The sequence below is a fragment of the Penaeus chinensis genome, chromosome 4 (assembly GCF_019202785.1).
Source record: "Penaeus chinensis breed Huanghai No. 1 chromosome 4, ASM1920278v2, whole genome shotgun sequence".
Classification (NCBI taxonomy): Eukaryota; Metazoa; Arthropoda; class Malacostraca; order Decapoda; family Penaeidae; genus Penaeus; species Penaeus chinensis.
Genome location: NC_061822.1, coordinates 28727946 through 28740445, shown reverse-complemented (window position 1 = coordinate 28740445; position 12500 = coordinate 28727946). Strand labels below are relative to the sequence as shown.

General features: G+C 34.8%; 2 protein-coding genes across 2 annotated transcripts in view; one reads left to right on the top strand and one right to left on the bottom strand.

The window, feature by feature from the left end:
• LOC125025264 (zinc finger protein 593-like) overlaps positions 1–485 on the top strand; it is an 8559-nt gene extending 8074 nt beyond the window's left edge. Inside the window, exon 5 of the mRNA XM_047613236.1 lies at positions 1–485. This exon is cut by the window's left edge and continues 35 nt beyond it. Coding sequence (XP_047469192.1) covers positions 1–185 — 185 coding nt within the window. The 3' untranslated portion in view covers positions 186–485.
• Positions 486–4846: 4361 nt separating this feature from the next.
• LOC125025118 (ribonuclease H1-like) overlaps positions 4847–12500 on the bottom strand; it is a 7740-nt gene continuing 86 nt past the window's right edge. Inside the window, exons 1-6 of the mRNA XM_047613056.1 lie at positions 12377–12500; positions 10546–10784; positions 9571–9979; positions 9305–9396; positions 8744–8916; positions 4847–5067 (exon numbers count right to left, since the gene is read on the bottom strand). The exon at positions 12377–12500 is cut by the window's right edge and continues 86 nt beyond it. Of these exons, the coding sequence (XP_047469012.1) occupies positions 4969–5067; positions 8744–8916; positions 9305–9396; positions 9571–9979; positions 10546–10784; positions 12377–12500 (1136 nt within the window). The 3' untranslated portion in view covers positions 4847–4968. The remainder of the gene's footprint in view (positions 5068–8743; positions 8917–9304; positions 9397–9570; positions 9980–10545; positions 10785–12376) is intronic.

The following is a 12500-nucleotide window of genomic DNA, read 5'->3' as shown; positions in this document are numbered from 1 at the left end:
ATTTCAAATCGAAACCTCACAAGAAGCGCTTGAAGTCACTAGAGTTAGAACCCTACACCATAGAAGAATCAGAAAGAGCAGGTGGCTTGGGGTCATATATCCCCCCAAAGAAACGGAAGATTGAAACGCAACCCATGGATGATGAAACTTTCAATCCTGCTAAGGAAGATGTTGATATGAAGTAATGGTTTGATTCTGATAATGTTCATGTTTTGAAGAAGTGGGTAATACATTCTAGTATATCATATTCATGTTTTTGATATGCCATATTTGGTATTGGGAATATTAAACAAAAGGGAAATATTGATAGCCTGTGAGTTAAATATTTTCTGGGATATTGTATTCCAAATGTAACACAAGCAAAGTCATATATGAGAATTTAATTTGTGGGCTAAATGTGAGTAACATTTACTCATTTCACTGTTTTGCAGATCTAGATTTATTGTTCTCTATTACTTTTCTTTGAAAATAAATTAATATTCAAATTTCTGGATCTCATTTCCACCCAATTTTGAACACTGAGGTACAGACAGACTTACATATCTTTTATCTGTTTATATCTTCATCTATTTATCTATCTATTGTTTTCTATGTCTGTCTGTCTGCTTATCTGTCTATCCCACTAATGCTAGTACACATATGTTGAATATCCTGAAAGTTATGAATACCATTACACCTTTATAAACTTTCAGTTAGGAACTTAACATTACAGAGACAGGAAACACTCACCAGTTGCTTTTAACTTTGAAGAGAAGTCATAGTTTAACTTCCAGCACAGAGTATCATTTTGATATGAATACAAATATGTTTGCATAAGGCATTATTATGTATATCAACATTTTCTATCTCTTTGATGACTGATTACCAGTGTCTGTCCCCTTCATATTTTCCCATAATTTTTTGGTTTGTTTCTGACAGGACAGGAGGATCATTTGGTCTTAAAATCTAGGTATTATGATAAAGGCTTGCTGATGTCTTATTTATACTCAGATACGTGGCTTTCACATATATATATTGTTTTTGTATGTATGAATGAGTTTACACTTCAGTCCATATATATATGAATGGAAAGCTACTCAGAATAGTAGAAAAGTCTGTTATGACCAGTTACTACTCTTTATGAAGTGTGAAAGGAGGGAAATGCATACAATCAAATGTCTAAGAAGAGACAAAGATCGTTTCCAGAATGTATTCAATAGAAATTTAGATATCTGTGTAATTAAAAGAAAAAGATATTTAGGGGCTTATTGGCAGGCATGGATTTTTTTTTTTTGCTTTAGATTTTGTTTTTGCTTTAGAATGATGATACTTAATTCCCATTTTTTCAAATTTTGATATAGGTGCAGCTTTAAGTATTTTCTCTTTTAAAGATAGAATGATAGGAAAGCTTAAAAGGACAACTAAGATAAAAGAAACCATACACTAATACTTCAAATATCTTTATCAGAAGGTTACACTTATTTAATTGCTTCAAAAAATATTTATAAATGTTTGTACAAGGGCGAACATGGCTAAATCACTTTCTTAATGTTTTAAACATTCTAACTTAAATTTCTTTTTCCTGTCACCTACAGAAATCAACTAACAGATTGTCATATTATATTTCTCCTTTCTAATTTAAATTTACATTGTTAATAATCAAGTTTCACTAGTTGGTAGTTTGCAAAACAAATCTTTCAATATCAGAACATTTTAATGATAGTGTTATTATACTGAATCACTGAAGTATTCATTTCTTTTTCGGAAATACTTCTCTCACTGTACAAAATATGCCGTTATGTTGTCACTCCTAAGACTTACAAGTAAAGTGACACACATAGCTCTTGTAAAATATGATATGGGTTGTCCTGAACAACAGAGAAGAAGACCTTTTGCAGTTTCATTCATGGTAAATTATTATTTTTTATTTGATTATATTTTAAATTGCTTTGGGGAAATGTCTACATACTTTCTTCCTCAGAATTTGTCCTTAAGCTTTTCCTGGTAAAATCATAATTAGAATTTTGAAAAATATTTTCTCAGGTGAAAAGATAATTTCAATTATGTCATTAATTTAATTTCCAGTATCGCCTATTACTCTATATTTCCATTTTTATCACTTTTGGGTTTCTACAAAATGTAACTTTCTTTTGCCTTAGCTTAGGTTGCACTGATAGCTACCTTGGAGGACGTAGAGCTCTTATTAAATTATCGATGAGGAAGTGAAACTAATTCTATTAAAGATTTCCCAATTCAGACCTAAACATGTTGTATGTAAATACTTACTTGCAACAGGATCCCCAAAATAACAAAACAAAATTACATATTTTGAAATTTTTTAGTAAATTAAATATACATCAAAATAAAAAGTATGTCCTTATTTTGTTTTGTCTTATTAATTGACAAGACCATACATAACTTCTGATTAGTGTGAAAAAGTCCTTTAAATATGTATTTTAATTAAAGGAAAAGTTGACTATATTGAGAATATCATTTCTAAATATCTAGTTTCACCATGATGAATCCATATTGCACCTCATATTTTATTTGTGACTTTTGGGTATGCAATCTGAAGTAGTAATTTTGTAATGTTGGGCTCTGTAATTTAATCACTATCCAAATATGAAAGTGTCTATTCCATGGCTTATGTACTTACCAGAAACTCTTAATCTGAGTCTATTTATTAACAAAATAAATTATGTGTATCAGTAAAATGAAGGAGACATCCTTTTATATCTGAACAGTTTTTGTAGAAGTGAGTATCTATCGTCTTTGCTTCAACTTCCTTACAATAATCATTAATGGGAGACCTTAGTTTTGAAAATGGTTTTTAATTTCATCACTTACTCCACAGGCCAGTCAGGGAAAGATCTTAATATCCCTAACTTACTTACTTGGGGAATTATTTTATTATCTAACTTCAAAATGTGATAATTAAAATCCATTAATAATATCTTCAATAAGTTTATTTTTCCAAAAGCTTGGTCAACAGAGCCAATTTGCTGTATGCACAACAGAAAATAGTAACAAAATCTTAGATGTGTTTGAATGCACTGGTATAGTATATGTCTATTTTATGTATGTGTGTGTGTGTGTGTGTGTGTGTGTGTGTGTGTGTGTGTGTGTGTGTGTGTGTGTGTGTGTGTGTGTGTGTGTGTGTGTGTGTGTGTGTGCGTGTGTGCGTGCGTGCGTGCGTGTGTGCGTGTTTGTGTAAGAGAGTGAGAGTGTGTGTGTGTGTGTGTGTGTGTGTGTGTGTGTGTGTGTGTGTGTGTGTGTGTGTGTGTGTGTGTGTGTGTGTGATGTGTGATGTGTGCGTGATGTGTGATGTGTGCGTGTGATGTGTGCGTGTGATGTGTGCGTGTGATGTGTGCGTGTGATGTGTGCGTGTGATGTGTGCGTGTGATGTGTGCGTGTGATGTGTGCGTGTGATGTGTGCGTGTGATGTGTGCGTGTGATGTGTGCGTGTGATGTGTGTGTGTGATGTGTGCGTGTGATGTGTGCATGTGATGTGTGCATGTGATGTGTGCACGTGCATGCATGAATGTGCATATACAAAATACATTCACTTGCCCATTCTTAAGTATGTATGAAATTTCATGTCTTTTGTGAAAAATTTCCTTATGTTTTTATATATAAAAAGCATATATCTGCATGATACAGAAAAAAAAAAAGTATCCTATCACAAAAAAGATAATTACCCTCCCAATGCAAAGTTCCTCTGACGGTGGGGAAAAATAAATTTCAAAGGATACTATCAGAATGTGATATCAAATCATCATTGACCCATATGGAAAGGTTTTGGGTAGGGGGGGGGAGGGTGTCTAGGGAGCAAGTATTTCAGGACCATGAATTTCAAATGGGTAGTTTCAAATAATTTTTAAAAAATATGTTATGATATTTACCATACACTCCTACAGTTCCAAGATTCTCATAGCCCCTCCTTTAAAAAAAAATATTGGTCCCTTATACAAACATACAGTAATAACGTTATGATAAAATCAAGAAAATAACCATGCAAGTCGCAAAAAAAGTTCTATATCAGGGTTATACTCAAAGCACTAGCACTGATAAAAAATAATCCTGAGCCTGAAGAACAAGCTATATCACATGACATGTTTAGAATATAAAAATAAGGTCTGGCTTTAATAACGATCCATGATCTTACTATAGAGTAAATTTAGGCAAATATATCACTTATCACAGATGTATGATGACATTTACTACACCCATCAAGTTCCTATGACAAAATCTACAACACTTTATCATATCTAGTGAACAGGGAGATCTGAGATCTGATTAAAGGCAATGGTATTACTGGTGATACTTTCAATGCAGTACTACAGTAAATTATAAACAGAACTTGGCATACATGAAAAACTATTCCATTTTACCTATATGAAAATAAATATGAAAATAGTTTCTACTACCTCCAAAACTTTTGAAATAGAACAAATCAAAATGGTTAAATCAGTGTTTGCCTGTTCACAAATAAAGTACATAACAGCATGAGCAATCTTAATTCTACCTTTTAACCCCCATTGGCTGTGGGTTTATGTATGGTTCACAGTAGTTCTTTGTGAATTTCTTGCCCACACATGGCATAATCAGCCACTAAGGAGTCAATTACTAAGCCCAAGTGATCATGCCTGATTTCTGCACTCCTTGAATTTATAGGAAATTAATATATTACTGGAACACTAATAATAATAAAAACAAAATCATAAAAACAGTATCTTTCCGAAAATCAAGGAAATGGGTAAACAGACTCCTTGGTGACTAATTTTAATAAACTAAATTAAAGTGAGCATGGCAATGACCTTTGCCATCCGTGGCCAGTGGGTTAACAAAGTGATCAAGACAAAACGACTATTCATCACAGCCTTTAATGTATCCAAATATATTACATTTATCCAAAGAAAAGACATAATTCATATTAACTTGGAAGAACACAGTATACAGTCTACTCCAGCACTATCAAATGCATTTGTGCTAATACTGCTGATCTTGTTTATAAAGTTTTGCACCTTCTCTGGCTAGTCTGTCTGCTTCTTCATTACCAACATTGCCCGAGTGACCTTTCACATGTACCTGTAAAGACAGAGGGGTCAAATATGTTTATAAATGCAATGGAAAAACATATAGAAAGAAAACATTTGGTCTTCAAGATAACACCTCCAATTTAAACTGTGTTGGCACTGGGAGTGTTGTTCACATGTACTGTCCACTGTGGTTTTGTTTTCCTGATCTTCCTTGCACACAGAGGACTGCAGAAACCCTTAATCATTAGGTGTAAATTATTAGGCCTACCTAACCTCACCTACTTATTCCATCCATTCTCATACTGATGATAACAAAATGATGATAATAATGATTGCAACAGACACTTCTTCCCTGAATATTCATGGAGTGGGGTAACCAGGTGAGATCAGGTAGGGCCTGTAAATGCCTCCTTGGTAACTGAGCATTTGTGAAGTTATCTGGGTGTTTACAAATTTAAACTTTAAAAATCAAATGGACACTGCATATACCAACGAGTACATAATCATCTAAATGAAGAATAAGCCAGAAAACATATCTGCTCTCATAGCATAATTTTTTAAACACCTGTATCAATCCTAATTAACACACCATACATCATCAGTTCTACCCTCATAAGTCTATGTCACACATCAGTACATCTCATCTGTAAGCTAATTACCATAGACTCTTGCACCAATGAGGGAGGGAGGGAGGGAGAGAGAGAGAGAGAGAGAGAGAGAGAGAGAGAGAGAGAGAGGGAGAGGAGAGAGAGAGAGAGAGAGAGGGAGAGGGAGAGAGAGGAGAGGGAGAGGAGAGAGGGAGAGGGAGAGGGAGAGAGAGAGAGAGAGAGAGAGAGAGAGAGAGAGAGAGAGAGAGAGAGAGAGAGAGAGAGAGAGAGAGAGAGAGAGAGAGAGAGAGAGAGAGAGAGAGAGAGAGAAAGAGACAGAGAAAGAGACAAAGAAAGAGACAGAGAAAGACAGAGAAAGACAGAGAAAGAGAAAGAGAGAGAGAGAGAGAGAGAGAGAGTGTGTGTGTGTGTGTGTGTGTGTGTGTGTGTGTGTGTGTGTGTGTGTGTGTGTGTGTGTGTGTGTGTGTGTGTGTGTGTGTGTGTGTGTGTGTGTGTGTGTGTGTGTTTGTGTGTGTGTGACCATGGGCAAATTGGTCATCTATCTACTTAGCCCTTAGACTGCTTAAACTCCTTGACACTCATCTTAATGTAATCACATACACAAAAGAGTAGCAAATATATTTAGCTGTCCAGTCTGGAGACCTCCCTCTTGCCTGCATGGTCTTTGATCTTTTCAGCTCATCAGTGTGCTGCTACTTGTAACAAATTTGTCTTGTTCTATCAAATATAACACCTCTTCAAACTACATCTAAATCCTAACATTTCTTACCCCTATAACAACTCAGGATATAACATGAGGTTTAGTCTCTCTTGCTTTGATAAGAGAACCTCAAAAGGCAAGTGACTAAGTCTAAGGGCCTGGCATGCTCAATCAGCAATGGGCAACAACATAGCTGAAGCCTAGAGTTTCTTTTCTACTCTTCTTGATAGCATATGATCAGGATGAATTCATTTTCAATCTTACAAAGATAAGGTACTCTTGCATACACATTAGTGACGAACATGACAAATTAGTCACAGGATTACTAATTTACACGAAGACATACTGCAAAGAAATTATCCAGAACCTTTGTCAGAATTGTTTTATTCTGTGTCTAAGGATATTGTATGTAGTCCATAATGGGTCAAGGTGCAAACAATTAGTTCATACGAGTTTGCATTCTCCTATCCAATATTCTAAAAAACAGAAAGCTCTAATAAAAAATTTAAACAAAATAAAATAAATGAATAAATAAACTGTCAGTCAAAAAGGTCATATAGCATATTAACAGTGTGCTATGAATGTGTTACTTTATAATAAACTACAATAATATCCATAGTCTTTATTTACCCAAATAAGTGTGTGTTTTAATATATTTTTGCTGTAGTAGCAATGTTTGATTATGTGGTAAAGCCTAAGATACCACTTGGAGAGCTATCTCTATATCTGAAAACTTAAAAAAATCTAAACCCAGAAATGCAGCTGGGCCAAAGGGGTTGTGGATATGGGATTGTAAACTTGTTGCAAATGATTTAAAGTACTGGTACTTTTTCATGTACCACTTGTTAACCCAAAACCAATGAGCATGGCATGTATGTACATATCATGCCCACTGTGAGTCTACTTTATTAATTGCTGTTACATATAGATGGCTCCACTTGTACTAAGTCACCAATGCACTAATTATGAGATTATATGTTATGTCATCTTATATTGCTATTACTAATGTCAATAAAATTATAATATAATAAAAATAATGCCACTGATATTGAGGGTACTGGGAAAAAAAAAAAAATTTCATGCAAATTCTAGAAAGGTGAAATTAGGTAAGGTCACAAGGTCTTCTAATTGACTCCTTTGTGGCTAAGCACTTGCAGAGACATTTCACAAAAAATTCTGAAATGAGCACAGCATTTTCCCAGCAACACTGGGTTAAGACTGTACATGGGCCCATACCTTTCAACCACTAAATATATTTTTAATAATACAATATTTTTCTTAAAAGTAATCTAAAACATTTTAATATAATAATTTTCAGTAAATATGTTGTACGATATTGAAGCCATTTTTGTATTTTAAATAACTTTGTCCACTTAAACCTTATTCCACAGTAATGCAGAATTAGCATATTAGACATAATTTGAAGACAATTACACAATCAAAAATGCATAGTGATAGTGTTATCTTTGCAGTATATGCCCTTTGTTATTTTTACTAAAGATGTAATAAGGGTTTTTTATGTCTAAAAGTACCTTACATTCACATAATTAGTTTTGCATTCTCTGTGATGTAACATTACTGGGTTTATGATTTTCATAATCATTTCTATGTGTATATTTTGATTTTTTGTTTGTTAATTTACACTGTGAAGTGCTTTCTTCTCATGTGTTTAATTGTTATGTTACTTCCAATCTCTTAGTATACTCCCACTCAAAATAGGATTTCCCAGAATCATACCAATCCCTGTGACAGGCTCTGTGTGCAGTCAGCTACTCGATTTAAAAATTTGTGGGAAGTGTGGGAGCATTCATACACCTACTTTTCAAGAGCTGTTGCTCCCCATTGCCCACAGCAATAACTATTTAGTGTGTACAACTTAAAGTAGGTTCATAACAATAGGAAGCCACCTAGCATGAGTGATTGAGAGAGAGAGAGAGAGAGAGAGAGAGAGAGAGAGAGAGAGAGAGAGAGAGAGAGAGAGAGAGAGAGAGAGAGAGAGAGAGAGAGAGAGAGAGAGAGAGAGAGAGCAAGAGAGAGAGAGAGAGCAAAGAGAGAGAGAGAGCAAAAGAGAGAGAGAGAGCAAAAGAGAGAGAGAGAGCAAAAGAGAGAGCGAGAGAGAGCGAGAGAGAGCGAGAGAGAGCGAGAGAGAGAGAGAGAGAGAGAGAGAGAGAGAGAGAGAGAGAGAGAGAGAGAGAGAGAGAGAGAGAGAGAGAGAGAGAGAGAGAGAGAGAGAGAGAGAGAGAGACGAGAGAGAGACGAGAGAGAGAGAGAGAGAGAGAGAGAGAGAGAGAGAGAGAGAGAGAGCGAGAGAGCGAGAGAGTGAGAACGAACTAGAAAGAAAACGAGAATGACAGAGGAGGGACAAACACAGACAGAAGAAAAAAAAGCAAGATTTCTCAATAAAGATTCACACCCACCCATTTCACCATCAACCCCTCCGAGGCTTTGTCCAAGTCCATCAGGTCGTCCTTGTTCTTCACCTGCTCCCCGTCCTTCTTCTTCCAGTTGTTCCTCTTCCAGCTCTTCAACCACGAGGTCATGCAGTTGATCATGAACTGCGAATCTGTATGAATTGCCACTTTGTCAAAACCTGCAAACCAAAAGCAGGGACTGTTAAGGAAGGAACTGATAGTTGGCAATGCATACTTTGATTATCAGACAGAGAAGTTGAAAACAGAAAGTTCTGTTTATGCCTGTTTGAAATCTTTAAATGACATAAGGGATTAAGAAGATAAGAATAATTGACAAAAGTTTGGGATTACTATAACCTTTTGATGGAAACACATAACAAAAAGAAACAATACGGAACTGGGAATGAACAAAAAATGTACCATTTTAAAAGGGACACTGCTTGAAAATGCAATTTCAAAATGTAAATTATTTTTTGAAACATTATAATGTGACCAAAAATAATGAAAAAAAAAAAAATCTTAAACATAAATTTATTGTCTGTTGTAAATTCTTAGAGAAATACACACCTGAGGCATGCGCTAACTCTAGGGCATATGTAGCAGCTTGGATTTCTGCCGTGTTGTTGGTTGGTCTTCCTCGGACTGGCTCGGCGACATTGCTGAAAAAGTGGCACATTTGCTTCTTTTAAAATCTTTTTGATAAGATATTATACATGATTTTGTGTTTTGTGTACTAGCTTTGTACATAGGCCTCTGCATATTGCAACAATATAGAAAATCTTCCATGAAAACAAAAACAAATAATACAAACAAAGAGGTAAAGGCAAACTTACAGTGGGTGATTTCTCCCAAAGTACACTCCAACACCTGCTTTCGCTCCCACTCGGCCATTGCTTTCGCAAGCGCCATCTGTAAATACTATCAGGAATCCGTCATTGTCGGTGACGAACTTTGTGTTGTCACTTCGACTGTCAGTGAAGTCCGTCTTTCTGATGCTCGTTGAAGGCTCGTCAAGATCGAGATCGATTACTTCCTCTCGACTCTTTTCCCTCTTCCTCTTGCCCGGCACAACAGCAGACGTGTGGAAGCCCTGAGTCTGCGAGGTGAACCCTGATCCTCTTGACTTTTCAGCAACGTACTCATCAAACTTGGACCTCAGATCTGATAACTCTTTCTGCAACCTCTTCATATCTTGCTTCATTTGTACGAGTGTTGGGCTTAATCTGCCATCATCATTATTATCTGTAATAAAGACTATCCAATTCATACCTAGCAAAAATGTTTATACAGCTACTTAACAGCACTGTATTCTTACACTAGCACCCTGAACTATAAAAGTATGATCATGTACTACAGCAGGTTACTAAATATGTAAGACTTTTAGAATACACTACAGATATAACTCCCAGTGAGTAAGGAATCAGTTACTGTAAGCAAGATGAAATCTTTTAAAAATGTGGTTATTATTATCTTCAATGATAACTATAATGGTTCCTAGTAATGACTGCATAAAACAATAATAACAATGATAGTAACAATAATAACAGTATTGTTATCAATAACAACAACAACAATAATAATAGTAATAATAACAACAATAATAACAATAACAATAATAATAGTAATAATAATAATAATAATAATAATAATATTGTTATCAATAACAACAAAACAATAATAATAATAATAATAATAATAATAATCATAATGATAAAAATAATCATAATAATCATAATAGTAATAATAACAATAAAAACACAAATAACAAAAACAGTAATGATGATAATGATACAATTACACAAACTTACTATCATTTTTTGCAAATGCTGTGTTTACATTCAGTGACTTCTGTTTCACCTTTTCTCTGGCACTTGCTGCTGAGCTTCTAATATCTATCTTATTTGATGTGACTGGAGATGATGCCTGTCGGTTGTCTATGACATTTGATGATGAGCTCCCTTTTATAAATTCTTCAGCCTCTGTCATAGTCGCAAACTTTTTGTAGCGAGCCCCAAGGAAGCCTGTGACCTGAGCCTGACATTCTGGCCTGAAAGCAGAATCTTATATAATAACAGTAGTTTTTATAATATCTAAGTCAGTAACCAATAGTGAGCGGCAAGATTCAAAATCATACAAAATAATAATGACTGGCTGAAGTAATTAAAAAAATAAGTTTGCCTTGGGGAGAAAATCTGATGTGTTGAAACTGATCAATTCTTTTCTTCAAAAACAAACACCTTAACATATACATATGCATATGTGCATGCACACGCACACGCACACGCACACACACACGCACACGCACACGCACACACACACACACAAAATCCTGTTAAATAAAATTTACTACATTATATTTTTAAACTAGTTACCCATATTGATTTCTTTCTCAATCTAATACACAGTAAATATTATCTACCCTACTTTTTAATATTGTGAGACTGATGTTCAAATCTCAAGACCATATACTCCTTGAAAATATTTTTTCTTCTTCTACTTTTACGTTAAACAATCCTCTCATATTGTTATTTCATAACTAAATATATTTCTAATTAAGTTTGCTTATATCAACCCCTTGAATTAAAAAATAGCACTCAATAGTAAATGTCTTTATAGTAATTACATAATACCTTGGTGAACATGGAATCCTCATACAGCAATCTGACATCACAGAAATAGTATTACTAATAATGAAAATTATATGGCCTTCTTAATTTTAAATGATTTACTAGTGAGACATTAAAATAAAATATGATATTTTCTTTCTCCTGCTCATTGTTCTCTTCTTCCTAATGGTTGATAATTCAGCGAAGCTTCAAGAAGAAGCCTTAGTAAATTATATCTTGTCCCTAAAAACAGTATAAAATAAATGTTATATTGAACCAGTTGTATCTTTTTTATCCTCTTTCTATCAATCTAAGACTTCTTAGAAATGTACAGCAGGTCTTTTTCACAAAACTATAAATTCGATACATACTTTACAAAAAAACAAAAACAAACAAACAAGGAAACTGTGCCTGGGAATAACAAAATTTCTGAGTGCATACGTAAGTGCTGTGGATCGACTCTCTCCAAATTTCAGAGAAATTCACAATGTATTGCGCAGTAAAATAATAACACTGTAACACTGCTGGAGTACTGAAAGTTATGCACACATAGAGAACAATCAAACCTTTTGAATATTTTGCCCAAAAAGTAAAATAGCTTCAGAGAGAACCTTCATGTTAACAAAATTCACTGAAATTCCTAGAAAACGATCATAGACAGGAGACATAAGCCTGCCTAACTTTTCTCTAAATTAAAAGCCAAAAATATAGTTCTACTCATTTGTATACTGACATGATACGTGTTATGACTCTACAAACTTCAAACACGTGTTTAGAAATGATGACATGCCTACATACAACAATTAAAGGCCCGTTTCTTTGGCTTTCGTTCTGTTTCAATCAATTTCGTCTTTCGAGCTACCATAGTCCACTGCCTTTTACTTCATTTATCGGAGAAAGAGTTACTTGAATGCATCTACCTGCTTTCAACACGTGTCAGTAAAAGACAAATAGTGTTAGCATGATCAACACTACACACATATGGCAACTAAAAACGAATAAAACAAAATAAATAAACACGGCAAAAACTCACCATGTGGCGTAAACTCCGGGCTTCTTGCCCTTGGCAACAGCATAGAACGGCATCTCTATATGTAACCGCAACGAAGATAAACTACTGACTACCCTATGGAGACTCTTGAAGGCTCGAATACCTA